We start from the raw sequence: 26,913 nt of genomic DNA on the forward strand, positions 1-26,913 counted from the left end.
AACATCCACCCTTTCATTTTGATATAATTTATAGCTTGGTATCAGTGTCCTGTTAGCTATCCTCCTTCCACCAGATTGCCCACCGGATGGCACCCGTTTTAATCTCCTTCCCTCGTTGAGGTGGGTGATGGAGTTGCGGACACTGTCTTGCCAGGCTCTTTTCTGCAATTTTTGGAAGTGGGTGCCATTGGGAGTGGCTGTATCCCTCGATCCTAAGGGGGTTCCAGCTTTTCGTCTCAATCGCTTAGCCTGTCAGGTCGAGGCTTGCATGCTTCATTGTTTGCTTATCTATGGGATTCTGGTGTATGTGCTTGAAGGGCATCAGTGTGGCCCGGCATGCTGTACATCTCCCAGGGTTGGCAACAGGCCTCCAAGCTACAATTGCTGGGTGGCTCTCTGGCTCTGTTGCTTCGATGTCTGTTTTCGATTTCTAGGTGCTTGCTTTGGTGCTTGAGCTACTTCTTTGCCTGGGGCTACTTGCTGGGCGTAGTCACTTTTTTTTTTTTCTGTGGCCATCAGGTGCTGCTCCGCATGTTGCCCTTCTGCTCTCTTTTCTGAGGCGTCTTGGGCTGTGTGGACCAGAGAGGATGTTATTGCCATGTCCCCACCCCGCTTGTGGACTGCTTTGGTACGTCCCATTTGTCCCTGGAGTGATCTATGGGGACGTATGGAAGGAAAAATTAGTTCTTACCTGATGATTTTTTGTCCTTTAATCCCAACAGATTAATCCAGAGGCCCGTGCTTGACTTCTGTTGCTCCAGGCTGTGGTGTGTATGTGGATTTCCTTTTGCAGAGTTTAGTTTGTGATTGCAGAAGCAGTTTTCACTGGATTGAGGATGCGGAGGAGTACAGTGTCCACTTGTTCTCCCCCCCCCCCCCCCCCCCCCTTTTTTTGTGGGCTTATGCTCTTATTACTGCTTTGGTATTGAACATACTGAAAGGCTGTTTGCACAGTATCCTTTTTGGCAGAACTCTGGTGTTCTCTCTGTCTCCACCTGCTGGTAGAGGGACATAACCTATTCATCTCTGGATTGATCTGTTGGGACTAAAGGAAAGAAAATTATCAGGTAAACTAATTTTTCCATAACATTAGAATGAGTAGGAGCCCTTTGTTTAATGTCTGTCTTGTGTGGTGAACTGTGCTATGTGCTGTATCATGCTGCAGACTTTGTGCTATTCTCATATTTGGTTTGCTTCTGATTAGATTTGTTTGTTTAATTGTTATTTCTGTGCATTCAAGTGGATTGATAACCACACAACTATTTTTTAATAGTGAATTTCTTTTTTGGAAACTTCCAAATATTGTGTCCTTAGGTCATCCTTCTGTGCTCAGATTCCTCTATGGAAGCGGCTATGTTTGGAACAGTATTGTGAATGACCTCATAATTGAACTGCACGAGCCAATCAAGACCCTGGTCTAAGTCATCGCTGATACAGACAAGGCCAAGGAGGTTTTATAAGAGGCGATGGCAATACATCAAAGTTGAAGCCTTCTCCCCCACGCAGCTGCCATATTGTGTGACCCCCCCCCCCCCCCCCAAACATTATTTGACAACTTTTTAATTTACTTTAAAGCTTCCCATATGTAACCCAAGTGTTTTTTTTAATACTTTTTTTTTGGGGGGGGGGGGGGGGGGAGGTGGAGGGTGTCCTGGGAGTTGAACTGTGGTCCCACCGATGGTGTGTGCTCCTGAGCAGTAGACTTGTTTTTTGGAGCAGCGGGAGACTCAATTTTTAAAAGGTTTTAATTAAAAAAATTTTTTTTGTAGGGGGCAGCTTTAAGAGAGGCCCGGTCAGCCTTAGCCTTGGGGCCAAGTTGTGGGTATTCCCACGGCTCCAAAAGCAAGTCTGCTGCTCCAGACAGCCCACGATTGACTCACTCCCCGGGACCAGCTCCCCACAGAGGTTAAGAAACAAACAAAACAAACTCAGGTTACATATAATAAATAAAAAAGCTGTCAAAGTAAAGTGCGTGCACACACACAGACCCACACCTCACAAGTTTCCTATTGTTTTCATTAGCATCTAAGAATGTTTGGGGTAACGCCATATAGTGGCAAGCTCCGCCCACTAGCTTCAGTCCACATAATGGGCTAGATAGGCTCATGCCATCTCTTGTTATAAAAGCTCCTTGGACAAGCCACTTTGGGATGCTGCTCCAAGGGGCTCATGGGACTTCAGCGAGATAGCAATGTACAAGTTCTGTAAAAGGAGCATTTAAACACAACTGCTCTAAATAGGTGTAAGTGCAAGTGTTTCTCTGTATGCACTTTCAAAAGCTGCTTTGCAGAGAGAAAGAATCTAACTTAAAAAAAAAAAAAAAACTAGCTTATGCCTGTGGCCCTTTGCCTATCCTGCTGACCCTATCCACCCAAGGCCTCAACCCATTTACATTATACATCCCATACAAACATGATCTGGCGGAAATCACCAACGAAATCAAGCTAAGCTTAAACATCATGAACTCATGGGCAAATGCATTCAATACAGAAAAAACACACTGTCTCATCATCTCATCCCAATACAATACATACAAACCCACAAACATTAACACCCCAGTATATTAGACAGCCTGAAAATTCTCGGAGTAACAATAGACTGGAACCTATCACTAGAGACCCAAGCGAAATCCACCATAAAGAAAATGTTTCTCTCAATGTGGAAATTCAAACGCATAAAACCATTCTTCCCGAGGAAAATATTTCGTAACCTGGTACAGTCCATGGTACTAAGCCACGCAGATTACTGTAATGGAATCTATGCGGGATGCAAGGATCAAATCATAAAGAAACTTCAGGACCGCCCAAACACAGCAGCCAGGCTTATATTTGAAAAACACGTTTTGACAGCGCCAGACCACTCAGAGAAAAATTGCACTGGCTACCAATCAAAGACGTATCACTTTCAAAATCTGCACGACTGTTCATAAAATTATTTACGACGAGGCACCGGGATACATGACAGACCTCATTGACCTGCCAACCAGAAACACCACAAAATCTGCACGATCATACCTAAATCTCCACTACCCAAGCAGCAAAGGACTGAAATACAAATCCACCTATGGAACCAGCTTTTCCTACCTAAGCGCACACTATGGAACGCATTGCCAAAAGCAGTTAAAAACTGCGCTCGACCACCTAAATTTTTGGACAGCACTAAAGACAGACCTATTCAGAAGAGCATACCCCACCGACCCAACATAAAAATGCCTGTTCACTTGCGACACAATGCAACCAAAGACCGTAACGAACATTACCTGACTCTTCTTCCCCCTTTTCCTCTTAAGTTCCCCCCAACTGTACCTACCATACATGTACCTCATGCTACTACAATATCAGTTTGTATTCATTCATACCATGTATTCAGACCATAATCTGTAACGCCGTTAACGGTATATGTAAGCCACATTGAGCCTGCAAGGTGGGAAAATGTGGGATAAAAATGTAATAATAATAATAATTTTTGGTAAAGGATGGACACACTCTCACCCAGACTCTCATTCAATGAATGTGTGCAGTTTTGGTTCTGTCCTGCAAATCATGCTCTCTTTTATGACCTCCAGAAGTGCCCAGCATTTCCCTAGCATTATCTTTGCGTGCCACCTGGAGCTGAGGCCTTCTTTATCCTTGTGTGATTGGTAGGGATGGAAGAATGTGGTCTGGAATGCTATTAAATTGATGGGGAAGGGCTGCCGGCTGCATATATATTTTCAATCCTTGTCCTATGCAGTTGTAATTGCTCAGTAGGAAAGTCTCTGAGATACAAAGCAGGGTTGAGCTAAACCACTAGAGAGACGAGATTATTGGAGCACCTTGGTGAAGGAGACATCCTGTCTGTCTTTATCAGTAGTTTAGAGAATTAGTGTGTGTGAAATTAATACGTGAACAGATATTAATGGCTGTTTTGTGCCTTTATATAAATCTAATCAGCTCTGCTGCTTACCTTTGGTCTTCCCTACAATACTAGTTTGACTCAAATAGGCAGGTCTGTTTAGCAGACCTTGTGTGCCTTGTCTCAACTGAGTCAGTGTAGCAAATTTGGTGACCGGAGACTGTCCAGAAAGGCCACGGTAGCCTAGGACTCGGTATGTTTGTTTCAATTACAACTGGAACAGTTCCTGAGTGGTTGGAGAAGCAGGTTGAAAATCAGGAAGCTAGGGTTCAAATCCTGCTTCTCTTGTTGACACTCTTTTTGTGACCTTGCAAGTCAGTTTACCCTCCGTTATCTTGTGTGTAACTTAGATTGTGAGCCCATTAGTGGCAATGAAGTACCTGTGTATCTGGATAGAGGTTTGCACAGGGATGGGGACAACGGGAAACTCAAAGAAATGCATGGGGATGGGGGCAAAGAAGTCATTACTACAGCGGGGACGGATGAAATGGGGATGGGACCAGATTATGTCCCTGTGCGCACCTTTGACTCGGAAACTTGACACCAACACTTCAGCTTAAAAAAAATTTTTGAAAGAGGAGCTCACCTTGATGAAAATTGATGCATGTGCCCTGTAATTTTGGCAACAAGGGAGACTGGCGAATATTCATCGCTTTGTTTCAAGTGTTTTAGCAGAATATAATATCTAGTCTTTTCATCTCTGAGTGATAATGCAGCTAAAATGAAAGCATTTCAAGGTGAGGTCTGGATAGGTTCTCGGGTCATTGCACTCATGGACTCCAGTTAAAAAGAAGGGTATTAACAGTGCCATAAGCAGACTGTGAACAGTGACAGCAGATCAAGCTGTAGTCAAGGTGCAGCCAATTGCCAAACCAACAAAACTTGCAAAATGAGTAGACTCCAAGGCATATTAAAAAAAAAAAAAAAAAAAAAAATTTTTTTTGAGACTTATTCAAGAGCTATGAAACGGCTTCTGTGATTGAAATGGATACATATATATCAAGCTCGGACAAGGAGTTCTGCTTGTTCGTACTACCTACTAGCAACAGAGGGTCCCATATGTGGCTGAAACAGACATTATGTTGGGTGCTCCCTGCTTGGAACTCCTGTCACCAGCACATCAGAACGTTCTTTTCAGTTTCAGGACAAATAATCGAGGAATGTAAAATTGAACCAAACTCTGGCTCTATAGATGGCTTATTTTTTTTACAAAGTTTGAAACGATTGTTTTCTCACAGTCCATGTTAATAAAGTTTTTTTTTAATTGCATATTTAATAAAGTTATGCCTATTGTTTTGTGTTAAATTTTAATAAGTTATACTATGTTTTTAATGCTTTGCTTGATTTTACAAGATCTTTTAAATGTGGGTTGGGTACAGGGATGAGAGAAAAATCTGTGCGAAATGGTGCGAGGATGGAACCAATATGATGGGGATGGGGCGGGGACAGAAAAGAATTGACTAGGGTGGTGAAGGGATGGTATCAGTATGGGGATGGAATAGAATTGACTGGGGACAGGTGGGGATTATGTCCCTGTGCACACATCTAATCTGGATGTAACTCTCCTTGAACTCAGATAAAAGGCACATAAAATCCAAATCCATACATGTAAATGGCTGTTGGTTTATTGTGGGACCAGGTTGTTGGATATGGGAGGGGAATGGTGCTAGGTGTGAGCTCTAAGGGGGTCTTGCGGATCTTGCATATTGAGCTACTAAGGAATGGAGGGGGAATACAATGGAAGATAACAAACTGTCCTGGATCTGCTGTACGGCTGACAGCTAGGATATATATATCCTTGGCAATGTGAATAAGAGATACTGGGAAGATTAGATGGAGTAGCTGGTTGATCTTTTCTTCCATCGCATTGTATGCTTTGCCCCTGTCAGCAAGATGCTGTTCTGCTTTTGGTTCTGTTTACAGGATGTATATTTCAAATTTGACACCAGGAACACAGTTCCCCTTTGCCACTAAATTTCTTTTCAGCAAGACTGAAAGGGCCACTGAAGATTTCTTTTCCCTAACTTAAGAGTTTCCCAAACTGTGGGTCAGGACCCCGAAAGGGATCATGAAACCTGCATTTTGGGTCATGACCTAGGCGGGTCCTGCACTTTCCATGGCAGTGCAATTTGGGGTCACAGCTGTAGAAAGATAAGAGCCAGCTTTATGTGATTAGTGTTAAAATGTTTGCCTAGTAACTAATATCAATATTCTTGTTTCTCTCTCTCTCTCTCTTCCCCCCCCCCCCCAAAAAAAAAAAGACTTCCTTTTTAAGTTCCTTGTGATCGGGAGTGCAGGGACAGGGAAGTCCTGTCTTCTTCATCAGTTCATTGAGAATAAATGTAAGTAGGGGTTAAGTACTGCCCTTAAACCTCCCTTCTTCTGCCTGTAAAGAGTGTTTATTTTCATAGTGGTATAAATTTTATTTTCTTTGTCTTTCTTTTATAATCATGGCATTTTATTAATACCAAATTGTAAAGCACCAAAGTGGATTGGAAATTTGGGGAGAAACTTTTTAAAGTTTTTAAAGTTTTTGTTTTTATAGTTGGTTTAATAACCTTCTTTTAGTGTTTCAAAAAGCACACTGTGCCTATGGCCTATGCCTCCATATATCCTGTCCCAAGCTGTTTGTGTTCATCTCTCTCTCTTGTTCTCTCCCTGTCCCCTCCCCCCCTCCCCAGTTAAACAGGATTCGAATCATACGATCGGTGTTGAATTTGGATCCAGGGTTGTCAATGTGGGTGGGAAGACAGTGAAGCTGCAGATCTGGGATACAGCAGGACAGGAACGTTTCAGGTATGGAGGAGAAAACCACCCCTGCCTCATGGATCATGCTCCAGATTTTTGCCCCTGATCAGGTAGAGATTCCCGACATTGTGCCTCCATCTCTGGGCTCTTCAAATGTTGAGTTCCATTCCCTATTGTGGTCCTTTTGGCAGATCTATCAAAGAGAGATTGTAAACAAGTAATGATAACATCCAAGGCTAGTAAAAGAGCTGTTTTTAAAAGTTTGCTACAATTTCTGGAAGACATGTCCATAGAGTATTAGCTAGATAGGTGTCTCCACATCTTACATCTAGGAGTGAGCAATATGGAATGAATTGGTCCAATGGGATCTGCCTGTTACATCCTGGAAACGTGACACTAGACTTAATGGACTATTGGTTTGATTAGAATGACATTGCTTCTATTTTTAATATGACACACAATTTTAAAATTAATTTTTTGGCTCTGACTAGAGAACTAGCTGTTGCTGGGTTCCTTCTTCCTCCTTTCTAATTTGGTAGGGTGGTAGAGGCATCAACTTGTGTATTCCAAAGCCAATTTTTTAGTGCTAATTCTGTGTTGATTGGCTGATGTGTGGCTAGGAACAGGTTCAGATTTGGTAAAAAGGATTTGGATTTTAGGCTGCATTTTTAGATTTAATTACCTATCTTTCCAAATCTAAAAAGGGGGGAAGGGGCAGGAGGCTGTAGCCCTACTGCTGTGTCTAGGGACTATTTCCCCTTTAAATGTGAGATTTTATTCTAGCTCTGGTATACCTTGCAGCCATTAAAGGGATGGGGAGGGCAACTTCAAGGTCAAGGTAGCTGATGAGTAATGGATATGTGCAGCGACTGTGACTTGGGGACACGGTAGCTAGGCTGCAAGCATATGGTTCAGATGTGTTAATAGTTACATTCCAATTGTTTTATAGAATAGTTATATTCCAATTGTTTTATAGGTTTTAGATGGGGGACTGAATTTTATTTATCTATTTTTATTTTTCATTTTTTTTTTTTTTTTTTGGGGGGGGGAGATTTATTAACCGCCTTTATGAAGAGATACACCCATGGCGGTGTACAGTAAATTTAACATAAAACTTATAATTTTGTTAACAGCATAACAATAGTAAAATAACCAAGAATAAACATAAATACAATAAATGAGGTAAACTTCAAAACAGTAAATTGAAACCTAATAACAGAACTACTGTGAAACAGCATCAAAAATATACATATTTAACACCACTGGAATTCAAATGCCAGAGATATAATATAATAATAAGCATGCATTAGAACATTCAACTAATATAGATATGATGCTAAAGATTTTCTACAGTATGGCTTACCATATAGCTGTGGGACTAAGAGCAGATGCATGATGGAAACAAGATGTGTGATACAGAGCCAATTGGGATAATTTGATTGTTAGCTAAACTCAAGGCACATTTTTTATATAGTTAAGCAAGCGATAAAGAACTGATCTAAGTTAGTGTGTGTAGCAAGCTAGTCCAGGTGCAGAATGAGCGTATAGTCAATCACCCTATGTATTAAAGGCTTGGGAGAAGAGCCAGACTTTTACCTGCTTCCAGAAGTAGAGGTAGTCTCGAGTTACACGTAGCCCCTCTGTGAGTAAATTCTAGAGCGTGGGGGTTATTACTGAGAAGGTTCACTGGCAGGGTATCACATCGTACAATTTCTTTTGATGAGGGAACAGATAGTGATGATCCTTGAGAGGACCTTAGAGGTCAAGGGTGTGTAAAGGGCTAGCTTATTCTTTTAAGTACTCTGGCCCATTTTGTCTGATGACCTTGAAAATCAAACATCGTGTTTTAAATTTAGCCCTGTAAGATACTGGTATTCAGTGTAACTTTTGCAGGAAGGGTGTGATGTGCTCACGCCTATTATAGCCTTCTATCAGTTGTGCTACACCGTTCTGAATTAGCTGGAGCTGGTACAGACTCTGGTTTGGCCAGTGTACAGAGCATTACAGTAGTCTAGACTCTGGTTTGGCCAGTGTACAGGGCATTACAGTAGTCTAGTTGTGATGTTATCATGGCAGGGCCACTGTGGCAAGCCTCGTCTTTTCAATATATGGAGAGAGATTTTGTAGCTGCTGTAGGTGATAGAGACAATTTTTGAAGGTTGTTTGAATTTGTAGGATCAGAGTTAGTGATGTCTAGCAGTATCCCAAAATTCCTGACCTGTGATTTTAGGGGGAGTTCATACTTCCCAAAATGTATTTTGAAGTCGGGTATTTCTCTACTTGTGTTTGGTATCCAAAGATTCTCTGTTTATTTGGTTTCAGGCAAAGTTTGTTGTTCGCCTATTCCTGAGCTGCGGTTAGGTAGGCAGTCGGGTTACTCAGAGCTGTGAGTAGATCTGGTTCAATGGGTATGATTAGTTGCACATCATCAGCATAGATGTAGAATTTTGTGTCCATTGACTGGAGCAGCTCAGCCAGAGGCTTGAGGTAGATATTAAATAAAATGGGAGACAGTATGGATCCCTGTGGCACCCACAGTTCAGTGCCCAAGGTAATGATGTGCTTTTGCTGAACAGAACTGATTGTTGTTTATCTGACAAATAGGATTTGAACCAGGTAAATACTGTGCCACTGATAACCTGTTTCTGCCAGTTTTGTAAGCATGATATGATCCATGGTGTCAGTCATCTGAGAAATTAAGCAACACTAGTATCGAGACAGATCCCCTGTCACGGGTTTTTGTGAATTGTAGGATGGCATGTATTTATAATTGTATTTGTTATTATGGTGTGTGCACTGTGTGTTGTGTATTTTATAATTATGAATGTTTTGGGTGTATTCATGCTTAGATATAGGTGGATTATAAATGTAATATTCTTTCTTTGTTCTGCTTTCTCTCATTTGCCCTACACTAGATCTGTAACTCGAAGTTACTATCGGGGAGCAGCAGGAGCCCTTCTAGTTTATGACATTACCAGGTGGGTGTTTTATCTTGTGATGTGATGGGAGCCAAATATGTCACCATGAAAAAGTGTGAATTGCATGCTCTTAGGCAGTAAAGGCCTTACTACTACTACTATTTAACATTTCTAAAGCGCTACCAGGGTTACGCAGCGCTGTACAATCTAACAAAGAAGGACCGTCTGGGATAAAGTAGTATGATCTGAAATGGGAACAAAAGCTCAATGGTAAGACTGAGTCAGCTGGGATCTTGAGAGGTTAGTGCCTTCCCAGATTAGTTTGCTTTCAAAACCCTTTCTCTAGGTCAGTGTGTTTGGAAAAAGCAATAATGGGAAATTTTGTGCCCTTGGATGGAAAGTAATTGGAAAACTACCTTCACTTCACAAGAAGGGGTGAGTGAGGTGAATATTCAAAACACTAGTGTGATTCGGAACTGAACACACCATACTGGGCTGTGGTTGCAAAATTAAGTAATTGTTTCTCTCTGCTAAAATATATAAATCATCATTAAATCATACATGTTACTATAATGTGTTAGATATACAGCTCAACCCTGTTATGACGTGATTCATTCGTGGCTCCCGGTTTGATTGACAGGAAACAGCGTGACGTCGTAACGCTGATGTTTCCACCCACTCACAGCAGAGCATCGTCTCGTACCTCAATCATACCTCCTTGGGTCAAAGAAATGTCTGAAACCTCAAACAAACATGAAAAGTATAGTTTAGAAGAAAAAAGCTGGAGGAGAAACTTTGTGATGCAGCTGAGTCCATAGAAACGGATGATGGCCTGAAACAAAAACGTTTGCGGCAACCTAAAGACAGCCAGTTGGATAAAGCTGTGTTTAGTGGTTTGTCCAAGAAAAATCCGAAGGCATTCCTCTGGACCCCATCTGCAAATGCAAGCCAAAAAAGTTCACAAAGAACTTCGCGGAAATGGGTCGATGTCAGTTATAGCAAGTAGTGGATGACTAAATTGCAAAGTGACATTGGATAACCAAAGCCACTATTTCTGAAGAGAGACGTCAACTGACAAGGCCACATGCTCATACCCTCCCCAGCTTCAAAAGATAATTAGAGAGGGTGGTTATACCACAGAACAGGTCTATAACCTGAATATCACTCTGGCTTGCAAAAATGACAATCATAGAAAGCAAGGCTTCAAGTAAATGAGGGACAGAGTGACTGTTCTCTTATGTGTTAACCAAACAGGAAATCGCAAACTGAAGCCACTTTGTTTAGGCAAGTTTAAATCACCAAGGTGCTTTCACCATGTGAACATGAGCTCTATACCTTTTTCCTATGAGTTTTGCAAAATATATGGATGACTTCCAACATTTTTGAAGAACTGATTTCATCATCAGGTTGTACTCGAGGTACGTAAACACGTGCGGCAACAAGGGTTCAATGCCAAAGTTCTGTTGTTGCTAGATAACTGCCCTGTCTACCTGTATGCTGAAAACCTAATAAGCAGAAATGGCAAAATTGGAGTCAGCTACTTGCTCAAAAACACATCATCTAAAGTACAGCCACTCAGTCAAGGTGGTATATCAGTGTTCAAGATGAACTTCCGAAAGACGCTAATACAGCAAATAATCATTAGTAAGGATTCAGTCACTGCATTTTTAAAGAAGCTAAACCTAAAAAGAGTTTTACATTGGTAGTGAAGCCTGGGATGCGATCACAAAAATTTTGCATTTCCAAATGTTGGAGAAAACTAACTGGTGCTAGTATAGTCCTTGATTACTCGCAGGTAGCCAGTGACAGCAATGAAGAGACTGTTTTCCCTTTTCAATAAAAGATTGAAACATGGTTTATATACATTATTGTTCTCGTACTTCAATTGTCATGCGCATGCAAAACAGATAGCAGGTACTGTATAAGTTGAATGCAGAAAAATGGATTGACGTTTCTCACGTGATCCGCTTATACTGCGATGTGATTCCTTAAACCCCAAGCACCACGTTATAATGGGGTTGAGCTGTATATAGATAGATTAGGGCTGCATTTTGATTAAAAATTTAAAAGGCAAAGGCATAGCAAGCAGTTTGTTGGGGGAGGGCCACAAGGGTAGACAGGGGGGCTCAGAGGTGGACTAGGGGGGCCATGCATTTCCTCTTGCCTCCCCCCTCCCCTCCCATTCCCACATTAGGTATCGTACCTTTGCTGGTGGGCATGCCAAAGCCCCTCCAGCCAAAGAAATTCACTGCCAGAGCTGCTTCAGGAATGAGGAAGGCAGCACTGTGCTTCTAGCTGCCAAAGCTGGCACTTCCCGAGCATACTCAGTTCGTGCATGAACTGAATATGTTTGGGAAGGGCTAGTGTCGGCGACTGGAGGAACAGCGCTAACGTCCTTGTTCCTGAGGCAGTACAAGAAGGAAAGGGGTGACTGAGGCAGTGGATTTCTTCAGCTGGCAGGGCTTCGGGTATTCCACTAGTCATTGAACAAGTACTGCAGCTTTGACAGGTCCTCAAGGCCTCCCCTTCCCATGGGCTACACCACTGATTTTTAAAGGCCTAATATTTTCCCCTCTCCTGCCCCCAGGTTCAACTGTCCCTCCCTCCCCTCCACCCCCAGGTTGTTGTTTTTATTATTTATTTATATCTTGCTTTCTCATCCCTCTCTCATTCTCCCAGCCCTCTGTCCAGCATCTTTCTCTTTCTTCCCTCCATCCTTCTCTTCCCCCTCCCCTTTGTGCCTGTTCGAAAGCAAGTCTTTGGTCCTGCAGCATCGGCTGCAGCTGTACTTGCAGGCTGCCTGCAGAGTACACAGGGCCTTTCCCTCTGACCCATCTTACCTTCTGAAAGGAAGTTGCATCAGAAGGGTTGGGGCAGCATGGGTCAGAAGAAAAGGCCCAGAATAAATTGAATGCATCCTGTGAGTATGGCTGCCACTAGCACTGCAGGACTTGATTGCTTTTGAACAGCTACACGTGGGGTGGGGGGGGGGGGGGGGGAGGAGGAAGGAGAAGGTGTGCAGCAATTGATTTAATTATTAATCATGATTATTGTGCAGCCCTAATAATGTGTATATATTTTTAATCATGATGGAGGTTTCATTAAAGTCTTATACAGGAAATGAATACTAAAAAATTGACATTCCTCTGATTAACTTCAGACAAGAACAATAATGGCCTGTTCTTTACTTGCTGATCATAAAAAAAACAGAGAACAGTCATTTATTGTAAAAGGCCCTGCAGGGTCCCTCTAGGGTGGTATATCAGATCTAAATAAACTTGAAATTCAAAACTGGCATGATCAGTATTATAACAATATTGCATTGTGCAATAAATGGGCAGCAAAGACTCTTGCACATGCAGTGAAAGAAATGATAATAGCACAAACTCACTATGTCTGTTTTTATTGTGTTGAAGCCGTGAAACATACAATACCCTGACCAACTGGTTGACAGATGCCAGAACCCTTGCGAGCCCCAACATAGTAATAATTCTGTGTGGGAACAAGAAGGACCTGGATGCAGACCGAGAAGTAACATTCCTGGAGGCCTCCCGATTTGCACAAGAAAATGGTAAAAGGGAGGAGAGTCACATAGTCTGTAGTTGTATAACATGTGCAGCAGGTGACACCAGAGAGCTCCCTAAAATCAGTGGGCTTTACAGTATCCTGGAGTACATGTAGTTTGTCCAGTCTCTCTTCCATTTCTCTGTTTTTCTCTGTCTGTGTCTGTTTCTCTTTCTCTCTGCATATTTATGAACTGTCTGTCAGTCTTCATAGACCTCGTAAAGTCCGTTGGAGTTAGCAGAGATGCCCATTGCATATAGGCAGGCCAAGAGGCTTTCCCTGAATGTACTATTTTTGTATGGGCTGGAGCCAGAAGGCTGGAACAGGACAGTGGGGGGAGATGGTCAAGGCAGCATGGCACTGAATGCAGCATAGCTATGCATCTCAGAGGTAATGAAACAGGCAAGCTGTTTCGCTTCAGAAGCCAACAGCTGCGCAGTGGCTGCTTCACTGCTAGGAAAAGAAAAATAATGCTAGGATTGGGCAAGGGAGGGGGATAGAAAATACTCAGGGTCCTCCACTGAATTACAACAGGTGTCAGCTTCTTTCTTATTTGTTCTGTTTTATTATTTTGGCATTTTTTTTTTTAGTTCCAATATTTTTATTGTGTTTTATAAATGATAACAAATGACTAAAATAAAGCAATTAGCCAGCTTAACAAGTTAACAGTAACAAGCATCAGCATACATGTTCAAGTTAGGGCAAGTCCGGGATTATTTCGATAACAGATCATAATCATAAGTCACAGAAGTAATACATAATTTCAATTCTGACAAAGGTTATTACGTAGTGAGTTTAGTAAAGGAGACCATATTTTGTTGTACTTAACAAGTGAGTTATGTTTTTCAGCCGCAGCATATTCATATTTAGCTAAAATACACACAGAATTCCACCATGATAAATAAGTTACTTTGTCAAGATCTTTCCAACAAAAGAAAAGTGTTCTAAGGGCTTGATGTAACATTAAATCCAGTAATTGTGCTTGATATTTGTCTATTGATGATTGAAACATTAGTGATCCACATATATATATATATAACTATATTATATGATAAAACATCTTGAATATTCAAGGTGGAAGATATTGTGTCCCATACAGAATTCCAATATTCTTGAATAGATATGTTTAAGATTTCCAACATCTTTTTCACAGGTCCAGCATTTATTCGCACTGTTTTTTGGTTTTATTGTGTTCAATTTGGCGAGTTTAGCAGGAGTCCATAGGGCTCTGTGTGCTAAGTAGAACATAGATTGTGAAATGGACGCTGATTTGGTGGTATGAGTAATTTTAAACCAAAATTTTTCCCAAGTTTTTTTCATCTAGTTGGGCATTTAGATCGCATTCCCATGATTGCATGAATTTTGGCGGTTTTAATGAATGAATGAATGAATGAAAGAAAGATATAAAATATAATTTATATGTTTTGTTGCAGAATTGATGTTTTTAGAAACCAGTGCCCTGACAGGAGAGAATGTGGAAGAGGCTTTCCTAAAGTGCGCACGAATCATATTAAATAAAATTGACTCAGGTAATACTGTTTACTTTTTTTTTTAAAGCTAACAATATTTTTTTATAGTTTTTAAAGCTGGTTCTGTGTGATAGCACTTAAAATTTTTATAGTGCAACTGGACATATATAGTGCAGTGGTGATACATATTCAGGTATAATATGTCTCTGTCCCAGAGAGTTTACAGTCTAAGTGGGTACCTAAGGTAATGTTGGGAGATAGTGACTTGCCCAGGGTCCCCAGCAGAAATGGGATTTGAACCCTGGCACCCCTGGGGTTCTCCATGGACAATGAGATCATCTACCCACACAGCAGAAGTGATGCTACTGACCTGGCCTTTTCAAAGCACGGAAAACTCTAGAAGAGCCTTCCGCACATGCCCCTATATTCCCACTACTGACAGGTACTGTAGTTAATGTACACATCCCTACCACCTCAGCTTTAGTTTATTTGTAGTAGAGATAAGACCTGCTAAGCCTTCAGGTCCCTTCACATTTTTATTTCTTCACAAATATTTTCATTTTCTTTCTTTATTCAGTTAGTTTGTCATCATTACAGAATTTAATTTTGCAGCTTTAATTTTTTCCCATATCACAGAAGCCGGGCTTCAAAGACTGTCTTGTGTTTGTAAGATGTCTACTACAGGCCCTCAGATTCAGTGCCTGAGGTATCTCATACAGCAGCATACTTCTGAGAAATGTCCGGATTGTAAAAAGATGTCTGCTAAAACACTTGAAATTCGGATTTTAAAATTGAAGAATTATATCCAGTCCAAAGTAACCAAAGATCAAAAATCAGCTTCTGCCCAAAAGAAACCTAAGACATCTCACCTTAAACAAATGGAGGTGTCTGTAGTAGAGGAGCAGCAGCTGGGTAGTGCGACTGATTCTGTTCTTGCAATGCTGCCCAGGGGTCAGGATCAGGTCCAAAATGCACTGCAGAGCACATTTGGTGCCATACTTTCCATCAATGTCGAGGCTAGTGGAGCCATGCAGGATGTGCAGCCTGCTTGAGAGGATGCCGCTACTGTGCATGCCAGTGAGACCATACTGCCGATTTTTTTTTTTTTTTTTTTTTTTTTTTTTTTAATGTCGGACTAGCATCACAAATCCTCAGCATCTGGCAGAAGCAGGATGAGTGCTTCTTCCTCTACATCATGTGACAGTTCTCACAGTAGATCTTGGAGATTGTTAGATTCCTGATGTTAGTGGCATTCCTCTGAGTCACACCACAGTTGAACTCAGAGCTGTTCAGGTTCCTGATGTCTGCATCGAAATGTCCTCTGAGCCTCTCACTCACACCACCAGCGTCATAGACATCCATCATCCCGTGGCATGTCGTCTAGGACTACCCATTCAAGAAGATCTGACAAGTCTTTGATGTCTTCAGCATGTTCGTCATCACCTCAGTCACTATCTATACAGTCTGGTCCTTTGCAGCATAGCACCCAGGCAGATCCAGTTTCTTCTGGAAGTTTGCTTCCATTGTCTCAAATTATTACAACATCAGCAGCAGTTTCCACCTGCTCAGCAACTTAATCTTCCACCTCCTGCTGTTCAGCAGCCAACCTCCATTCCAGCGCTAGCACAGCAGGTTGCTCATGGGTCACATATAGCTATACCTAGATCTGAAAAATGGGCTTGGTCAGTGTCCACTACAACTTCACAATAGATGGATGGTGCCATACAAAGATATTTCTCGGCACCCTACTAGATCTCCATCTCCGGCTTCTCTGGCTTCTTCGGCTACAAAATCGTGTGGTGAAACGCCTCATACCAGCTCCTCTGACAAAAAGGAAGAGCAACACTCACAGGAAGATTCTTCGTATCCCAAGTTTCTCCTGAAAGTGGCACAAGCTTTGGAGTTGCCAGTAGTATTACAGTCTTCTGATAAAAGTAGTCTCCAAACATTTAGTTTTGAAATGTTTAGCTTAAGATAAGTAGACTATTGTGCTCCCCATGAGCAACATAAGCAGATTTGGGCAACTCCATACGCCCAAAAAACGTAGCCTTGACAACAAATACCGTGTTAAGGAAATTTTAGGTCACGGCATTCAACAGCTTCCACATAATTCTGTGGTGGTTAAATCTGCCATGTGGAAAAATAAGACAGGCAAAGAGTGCACTTCACCTACTAAAGACCTTAAATGCATGGATATGATGGGTAGAAGGAAAATTAGAACAATTCAAAACTACTTTGATACTGATAAGTTTAGATTATTGGTTCAGGCTCAGACCCTGCCTAGAATGGATTATTGTAACAGCATTTATAATGGTTGCTCAAAGACACTTGGTAAGCGTTTGCAATTTACTCAAAATACAGCAGCATGGCTGATTTGATTTTTATTTTTTTTCCCAGCTGCCAGATTTATCAGCAACTCCTTTACTTGTGAGATTGCACTGGCTCCTGGTTGAAGCCAGGGTTAAGTTTAAACTGTATGCAATTACGTTTAAGGTCATTTGTGGTGTTGTACTGTTTTACCTATATGAACTGGTGGAGCTCTTTCATAGTACCCTATTAATAGGAAAACCCATGATCGTATGTTGCTAAATTTCCCAACAGTCTGTTGTATAAGATCCAAGAAGTTCAGTTCTTCTCTTCACTGTCAGACTGTTTCATTATGGAACTCTTTCTACCTTTAGAGATGCGTATGCTTAGGAATTATCAAGCTGTGGATTGAAATGCCATGTGTAAAGGGGAAAAGGATAATGATAAGAGTGTACTACCGTCCGCCTGGTGAGGATGAACAGACGGATGCAGAAATGTTAAAGGAAATTAGGGATGCAAACAAACTGGGCAACACAATATTAATGGGTGATTTTAATTACCCCAATATTGACTGGGTAAATGTAACATCGGGACATACTAGGGAGGTAAAATTCCTTGATGAAATCAAGGACAGCTTTATGGAGCAGCTGGTACAGGAACCGACGAGAAAAGGAAAAATTCTAGACCTAGTCCTTAGTGGAGCGCATGATCTGGTGCGGGAGGTAATGGTGCTGGGGCCGCTTGATAACAGTAATCATAATATGATCGGATTTGATATTAGCTTTAAAGTAAGTATACATAGGAAATCAAATACGTTAGCGTTTAACTTTAAAAAAGGAGACTATGATAAAATGAGAAGAATGGTGAAAAGAAAACTTAGAGGAGCGACTGCAAGGGTCAAAAATTTACATCAGGCGTGGATGCTGTTCAAAAACACCATCCTGGAAGCCCAGGCCAAATATATTCTGCATATTAAAAAAGGAGGACGAAAGACCAAACGATAGCCGGCGTGGTTAAATAGTGAGGTGAAGGAAGCTATTAGAGCTAAAAGAAAATCCTTCAGAAAATGGAAGAAGGAACCAACTGAAAATAAGAAGAAACAGCATAAGGAATGTCAAGTCAAATGCAAAGCGCTGATAAGGAAAGCTAAGAGGGACTTCAAAAAAAAGATTGCGTTGGAGGTAAAAACATATAGTAAAATTTTTTTTTTTAGGTATATTAAAAGCAGGAAGCCGGCAAAAGAATCAGTTGGACCGCTAGATGACCAAGGAGTAAAAGGGGCGATCAGGGAAGACAAAGCCGTAACGGAGAGATTAAATGAATTCTTTGCTTTGGTCTTCACCGAGGAAGATTTGGGTGGGGTGCCGGAAATGGTATTCGAAGCTGATGAGTCGGAGAAACTTAATGAATTCTCTGTAAACCTGGAGGATGTAATGGGGCAGTTCTACAAACTGAATAGTAGCAAATCTCCTGGACCGGATGGTATTCATCCCAGAATACTGATAGAACTGAAAAATTAACTTGCGGAACTATTGTTAGTAATATGTAATATATCCTTAAAATCGAGTGTGGTACCGGAAGATTGGAGGGTGGCCAATGTAACACCGATTTTTAAAAAAGGTTCCAGAGGAGATCCGGGAAATTTTAGACCAATGAGTCTGACGTTGGTGCCGGGCAAAATGGTAGAGACTGAATATGCTCTGTAATTTTGTTCTTAATAAACGCATGGATTAATGAGACAGTCAACATGGATTTAGTGAAGGGAAATCTTGCCTCACCAATGTACTACATTTTTTTGAAGGGGGTGAACAAACATGTGGATAAAGGGGAGCCGGTTGATATTGTGTATCTGGATTTTTAGAAGGCGTTTGACAAAGTACCTCATGAAAGACTCCAGAGGAAATTGGAGAGTCATGGGATAGGAGGTAGTGTTCTATTTTGGATTAAAAACTGGTTAAAAGATAGAAAACAGAGTAGGGTTAAATGGACAGTATTCTCAATGGAGAAGGGTAGTTAGTGGGGTTCCCCAGGGCTCTGTGCTGGGACCGCTGCTTTTCAATATATTTATAAATGATTTAGAGATGGGAGTAACTAGTGAGGTAATTAAATTTGCTGATGACACAGTTATTCAAAGTCGTTAAATAGCGGGAGGATTGTAAAAAATTACAAGAGAACCTTATGAGACTGGGCGTCTAAATGGCAGATGACGTTTAATGTGAGCAAGTGCAAAGTGATGCATGTGGGAAAGAGGAACTCGAATTATAGCTATGTCATGCAAGGTTCCACATTAGGAGTCACGGACCAAGAAAGGGATCTAGGTGTTGTCGTTGATACGTTGAAACCTTCTGCTCAGTGTGCTGCTGCAGCTAAGAAAGCAAATAGAATGTTAGGTATTAGGAAAGGAATGGAAAACAAAAATTTGGATGTTATAATGCCTTTGTATCGCTCTATGGTGTGACCGCACCTCGAATATTGTGTTCAATTCTGGTCGCCACACCTCAAAAAAGATATAGTGGAATTAGAAAAGGTGCAGAGAAGGGCGACGAAAATGATAAAGGGGATGGGACGACTTCCCTATGAGGAAAGGCTAAAGCGGCTAGGGCTCTTCAGCTTGGAGAAAAGGCGGCTGAGGGGAGATAGAGGTCTATAAAATAATGAGTGGAGTTGAACGGGTAGATGTGAAGCGTCTGTTCAAGCATTCCAAAAATACTAGAACTAGGGGGCATGCGATGAAGCTACAATGTAGTAAATTTAAAACGAATCGGAGAAATCAAGTGGCCATGTATTATGTCAACAAGTGAAGGTGGGGGAGTACAGGCTTACGCCTCCTAGGTCAAGAAGCTGTTCAACTTTGGAACCTTGTCCTAAGTACAGGATCAACCATCATGGTGACTTACTTGCCAGGCTGCCTCAACACTCTGGTGGACTCCTTGAGCAGAAAATTGAGACTGCACAAATGGTCAGTCAAGACCACAATTATACAATCCCTTTTCAGGAAGTGGGATCATCCCTCCATAGATCTCGTCATGTCCTCATGAAATATGAAATGTCACAAATACTGCTTAAGGTGGCCCAGTCGGAACAGAGTAGCTTTGGATGCATTCCTATTGCCAGGGGATTGAGAATTTCTGTATGCCTACCCTCCAATTCCTCTGATAGCAAAGACTTCTGAAAGCAGTCGGCACACATGATTCTCGTAGCTCCATATTGGCCACGCTAGTGTTTTTGATAACTATAAATGCCAACCGATTTTTTTCTTACCAACGGTGCCGGATCTCATAACACAGCACCAAGGAAACCTTCTCCATCCGGATCTTCGAACAATCAACCTTGCCGTTGACTTATCAAAACAGATATGATTTTTTTCTTCAGAGGGGCTTACTGTTCTTATGACTTCAAAGAGGCACCGGCTTTCCATGTGGTGTTCGGCATGCCTTGTCAACCCCATCACCTGTACTGTCTCTGAGCTGTTAGATTATTTATTACATCTCTCTAACAGTGGATTATTGTATTCATCTGTGAAAGTTCACTTAGCTGCATTTTCTTTGTTTTAGGATTCCATTGATAATGTTACAATTGTTGGCATCTGGTTACAAATCATTTTATGCAAGGCCTTTTGCATCTGCAGCCCCCAGTATGACCTCCATTTGTAGCTTAGGTTCTCAACCTAGTGCTGAATGCTCTTATGGCTGCTCCTTTTGAATCCATGCAAACAGCTGTTTTAAAATGTGTGACTTGGAGAATTTTCTTTTTGTAACACAAATCTTTATTAAAGCATTTATGCAGCAAGAAGCACCTCAAACAAAATAAAGACAGCAATGTTGGAAATACATATCAAGAAACAATATAAGCTTACATCCAACAAGTCAACTAAGAAACAAGCAGGGTCTTCAAGCTAAAATCTCCTACTCCCCACATCCAGAATTGCTGCCTATACACGAATGTATATCTAAGAGAGCAAAAATTACGACAAGGACTTTATAAGACTAGGCATTCCAGACATTGCTTGCTTGCTGTACTCTGTTAATCTCCAGTGATTCATTATTGATTTTTTTTTTGTGATATGCTCTGTTGCTCTACTTTGTACAGTAAATTAGACTTGATTTATATAGTTTGTCAATACTGCATTATTTCATGAACACTTTTCCTCTGATGCTTAGTTTCCCATTCATTATGCATTGCAGGAAAAGTCTTTTTTTAAAGAACTGGTTTCCCATTTACCTTTTCAAAGAAGCACGACACCAACATTCCATTAGGCTTTACACCGTTCATTCCACCAATGCAGCAATGAAAAGCACTCCACGGTATAACTAATATTTTCCTTCAAAGCTAGTATGAGGCACCTTTTCCAGCTGAAAAATTACTATAACCAAACACATAGGAATTGACAATTTGACTTGATTGCTTTAAGACTATATATTATGCTTGAGAACATTTCTTCCAGTTGTAAGCTCGCTGAAGTCTCATCACCTTTGACATTCAATTGAATTTTCAGGACTCATTGCTCGATTTGTGTTTAAATTCAGCAGTCCAATTCAAATTAGAAGCATAATATGTTCTATTTGAAACATACAGATTTTGCTTCAGAAAGTAACTTTTCGAGCTTTAACTGCAGATTGCTGTATCATTTCTTCTTGATTCAAGTTCTTTGCAACGGCATTTTCAATTGATAAAGTTGCCAACCCATCTAATCTGTGTTGTCGTTGTAAAGAGAGAAGTTTTTTTTTTTTTTTTTTTTTTTTTTAACATCGAGAAGCTCTGTTCTGCGCTGGCCACTGATACTGGCAATGTTAGGAAAATTCTCAGTTCCACAAAAAGATTTGGCAGTGAGGTGGTGAAATTGTTTGAGCACATGAACTCTAAAATTCTCACAGGTGAATAGGTGCCTTTAACTTCTTCTAAATGGTTTCACAAATATGTTAATGTATCAAACAAGCCTATCCCAGAGATGTCTTTCTGATTGCCATCTGCAAGTAAGATTTCCAAATCCATACAGTTCTTTCTTACATAGCTCATCACTCATTTCTGCAGCATGATTCAAATCATATATAAATTGGAACTCATAATTATGTTTATGTTTAACGATCAATTCAAATCTATCCTTTAGATGATTGTGTTGAATAAATGGACTTTAAAATTTTGGACACCATCATCAGTGAGGTGAGTTGCACTGAGCAATTGCTGACTGGGGCAGAGATAGAGAGGTCCACAACCCAGTCTCCAGGACACATCTTGGCATTCAGGTTTTCTGGACATGCATCATGAATGTACATGGGAGGTTTGCATAGAACAAAGGCAATGCATGTGAACCTCCCATGTGGACTCACTGTGGATGTTCAGAAAACTGGATTGGTCGATGTCCCAAGGATTAGGTGAGGAAACATCATATCCATCCCCCCACCCACGACATCTTCATCCCCAGCACAGAACAGCAATTTCAAGAACTCAAAAACCAAATGTAAAAGCCAAAATCAAAAATTTCAAAACAGGAGCCAAACCAAATACAATTCAGTTCAACCATGTGTATCGTGGCCCAGTACCTAGGACATAGCTTGATATTCTGGCTTTCTGGGCATCCATCATGAATGGATTGATGCGCAGAAAACCTCATGTACATTTATGATGGATGTCCAGAACACCAGAATGCCAAGGTATGTCCTGAGGACTGGGTTGAGAAACACATTTAAATTATTGAATTGTATTAGACTTTGTTCCTATTTTGAAGATTGTGGTTTTGTATTTGCATTTGGTTTTTGAGTTCTTGGTGGCTGTTCTGTGCTGGGAGATAAGGAACGAATGTCAGGGGCAGGGGAGAGTTTCCATTCTGATCTGCTTTAGATCTGGGTTTCCTCATAGGGGCGGTATAGCCCTGTTTTTAGAGCGCTGTTTGGAACAGTGCAGGGCTTCTGATCATCTGGCTGCTAGTCCTTTAGACCCTGACCAATCCAGTTTTCTGGATATCCACAGTGAGTCCACATGAACGGTTTGCATGCTTTGCTTTTCTTATGTGAGTACACATGGGAGGTTGGATATAACAAAGTCAATGCATGCAAACCTTTCATGTGGACTCGCTGAGGATATCCAGAAAACTGGACTGGTCAGTGTCAGGAGATCAGAAGGGAAACATTGCTCCCTCCCCCCCACACCTGACATTATTCATCCCCCAGCACCACACAGCCACCAATTTCAAAAACTCAAAAAAACCCAAATATTAAATACAAACCTCACAATCTGTGTCCCAGGGACAAGGTAAGGAAGTGGATTGGAATTGAAATATCACCCCCACAACCTGATAACAGCATCCATTCCTCTGTTGGGTAAAAAAAAAAAATCTCCCCACAATGTGATACAGCATCACCCTCTGTCATTCTCCTGTCCTCCCCAGCATCACCCTCTTGTCATAAGTCCATAGTACATAAGTAATGCCACACTGGGAAAAGACCAAGGGTGCATCGAGCCCAGCATCCTGTCCATGACAGCGGCCAATCCAGGCCAAGGCACCTGGCAAGCTTCCCAAACGTACAAACATTCTATACATGTTATTCTTGGAATTGTGGATTTTTCCCAAGTCCATTTAGTAGTGGCTTATAGACTTGTCCTTTAGGAAACCGTCTAACCCCTTTTTAAACTCTGCCAAGCTAACCACCTTCACCACGTTCTCCGGCAACGAATTCCAGAGTTTAATTATGAGTTGGGTGAAGAAATATTTTCTCTGATATGTTTTAAATTTATTACACTGTAGTTTCATCGCATGCCCCCTAGTCCTAGTATTTTTGGAAGCGTGAACAGACGCTTCACATCCACCTGTTCCACTCCACTCATTATTTTATATGCCTCTATCATGTCTCCCCTCAGCCGTCTCTTCTCCAAACTGAAAAGCCCTAGCCTCCTTAGTCTTTCTTCATAGGGAAGTCGTCCCATCCCTGCTATCATTTTAGTCGCCCTTCACTGCACCATTTCCAATTCTATTATATCTTTCTTGAGATGCGGTGACCAGAATTGAACACAATACTCAAGGTGCGGTCGCACCATGGAGCGATACAACGGCATTATAACATCCTCACACCTGTTTTCCATACCTTTCCTAATAATACCCAACATTCTATTAGCTTTCCTAGCCGCAGCAGCACACTGAGCAGAAGGTTTCAGTGTATTATCGACGAAGACACCCAGATCCCTTTCTTGGTCCGTAACGCCTAACGTGGAACCTTGCATGACGTAGCTTTAATTTGGGTTCTTTTTCCCCACATGCATCACCTTGCACTTGCTCACATTAAACGTCATCTGCCATTTAGCCTCCCAGTCTCGTAAGGTCCTTCTGTAATTTTTCACAATCCTGTCGTGAGTTAACGACTTTGAATAACTTTGAGGCATATTTTCAAAGCACTTTGGGAGGCTAAGTTCCATAGGTTTCTATGGAACTTTGGGAGGCTAAGTGCTTTGAAAATGAGCCCGTTTGTGTCATCAGCAAATTTAATTACCTCACTAGTTACTCCCATCTCTAATTGATTTATAAATATATTAAAAAGCAGCGGTCCTAGCACAGACCCCTAACGAACCCCACTAACTACCCTTCTCCATTGCGAATACTGCCCATTTAATCCCACTCTCTGTTTCCTATCCTTCAGCCAGTTTTTATTCCACAATAGGACATTTCCTGTCCTCCCTGCACAAAACACAGCAGCCAGACTCATATTTGGAAAAGCGAAATACGAAAGCGCCAAACCCCTAAGAGAAAAACTACACTGGCTCCCACTAAAAGAACGAATTACGTTCAAAGTCTGCACCCTGGTCAATCGTCTACGGGGAAGCCCCGACTTACATGTCAGATCTTATAGACTTGCCTATTAGGAACGCAAAAAGATCATCACGCACATTCCTCAATCTCCACTATCCTAACTGTAAAGGGCTAAAATATAAATCCACATATGTGACCAGTTTCTCATACATCTGCACGCAGTTATGGAATGCACTACCGAAGGCCATAAAAACAACGCAAGACCTAACCATCTTCCGAAGATTACTGAAAGCCGATCTTTTCAAGAAGGCATACCATAAACATCCATCTTTAAACACTAAATAATATTATACACGATCTATACAAAACCGAACTCTTATCACATGACTGATTAATCTCCTTGCTATGAATAATCAAGCACTACCACTTTAAACCTTATACCGAATAGGATCTCTCTATAGTTGACGACCTAATGTATGTTACAATCCAACTTATTATTCAGGATCCTTCATGCCATACCATAATGTATTCTTTTTTACCATGTATGTATATACATGGTGTATATATATATATATATATATATATATATATATATATATATATATATATATATACACCAAGAGCTGTTCCTTATATGTTATGTTCCATGAATATACCATGTATGTTCACACCTTAACGCAATACCACTTGTAATTCTGTTAACCGGAAATGGCAACCACCATTACGGCAACTGTAAGCCACATTGAGCCTGCAAATTGGTGGGAAAATGTGGGACATAAATGCTACAAATAAATTCTCCTGTCCTCTCTAGCAACATTCTTTGTCCTGCCACTTTCTCCAGCTTTTCTTCCTCACTCCCAAATTGTTTTCCTCTTTTTTTTTTTTTTTTTTTTTTTTTTTTTTTATCAGATTTTTTCCCTCCAGCCTCCTGAATACTATTTTTTTCCCTCTAGCTTTTGTCCCCATGAATATTTTATTCCTGTTTTTCTAGTTGTAAAGCCCTAGCCCCCCTCAACTTTCTCCTTTATTTTTCACAGCTTTTCTTCTGCCGCACCAATGTTCTGAATGTCCTTTTCCTTTCAACAACTGTCCTTGCCCAGCCCTTTTCTCTCTAGAAACCCTGCCAACAGCAACTTACAGAATATCGCCCTCCCCCCCACCACCACCTTCTTCCATGATTCACTGTTCCATTCCATATTTCATCCCCTCTCCCCCTCCCCCACTAACAGCAATTTCAACTTCTACCGTTCCACATCACATTCCATCCCCTCTCCCGGATTAAAAGCATTACAAGACTAGCCCCTGGGTGGCAGCAGCAGCAGAGCAGAGTAGAAGCAGCAAGCCCAGCAGAGAGAGAGAGAAACACGGCGGGCAGCAGTTGTGACTCGTCGGCACTCGAACAGGCAGTGCCACAGCAGAGGTGTGGCATCGTCTGTCTCCGGGCGCAGGCAGCACAAGCGGGCATTGGGCTGTCCAGACAGCAGAAGCAAGCAGTCGGCAGGCACTCACTGGTCAGTCAGCGGTCGGCACACAGGCAGCAGATCAGACTGAGCAGAGGCAGCAGGCTGAAAAAACACCCAAAAACATGGTAGACACTGAAGCAGCTTAAATGCTTCACTGTTCCGTGCTTTCTTGCAAGGAACGTTGGGAATGGATGTTGGTCAAACAATCCCAGCATGCCTTGCAAGCTACAAGTAGCATGTCTTCCGAAGGGGGGGGGGGGGGGGTTCGATGTTCAACTATCAGCTGCTGAGAAGGGGGAGGGCCTGGGAGGAGTTGTTGGTTAGCGTTTAGCGGAGGGAGGACTGAGCCAAGGAGGGAGAAGAGAAATACTAAAGGCAGCGCCACCCGGGGCTCCCATGCCTCTTTGGAATCAGGACCATTGTGAAGAGAAACTTTGGTACTTTATGGGCCAGGTGACTGACGTCACGGGCTTGTGCGTTTGATGCCCTTTAGTGTCTGCACCCTGGACCAGAGCCTTTCCTGATCTGTAGGCAGAGCTGGTCCTACTAAAAATCTAAGCACACCTCAATTTGTGCTCTCCCTGGACCCAGTTCTTTGGTCACCCAGTCAAAAGCATTAATCCGACAAGACCTTCCTCTGGTAAAACGTGCTGCCTCCAGTCCTGCTGTCCATTGGATTCCAGAAACGCTCCTTGTTTCAGAAGCATTTCCATTAATTTGCTTACTACAGAGTTCAGAGTAACTGGCCTGCAGTTCCCAGCCTCCTCCTTACTTCCAAGACTTTTGTGGAAAAGAACTGCATCTACCTTTCT

The 26,913-nt window shown here is 41.6% G+C and overlaps 1 protein-coding gene across 1 annotated transcript in view; it reads left to right on the plus strand.

The window, feature by feature from the left end:
* The window catches only part of RAB4B (RAB4B, member RAS oncogene family), a 52,238-nt gene that overhangs the window by 18,414 nt on the left and 6,911 nt on the right, over positions 1–26,913 (plus strand). Inside the window, exons 2-6 of the mRNA XM_030218216.1 lie at positions 6,156–6,236; positions 6,576–6,690; positions 9,558–9,620; positions 12,977–13,131; positions 14,558–14,653. Of these exons, the coding sequence (XP_030074076.1) occupies positions 6,156–6,236; positions 6,576–6,690; positions 9,558–9,620; positions 12,977–13,131; positions 14,558–14,653 (510 nt within the window). The remainder of the gene's footprint in view (positions 1–6,155; positions 6,237–6,575; positions 6,691–9,557; positions 9,621–12,976; positions 13,132–14,557; positions 14,654–26,913) is intronic.

The sequence above is a fragment of the Microcaecilia unicolor genome, chromosome 11 (assembly GCF_901765095.1).
Source record: "Microcaecilia unicolor chromosome 11, aMicUni1.1, whole genome shotgun sequence".
Taxonomy (NCBI): domain Eukaryota; kingdom Metazoa; phylum Chordata; class Amphibia; order Gymnophiona; family Siphonopidae; genus Microcaecilia; species Microcaecilia unicolor.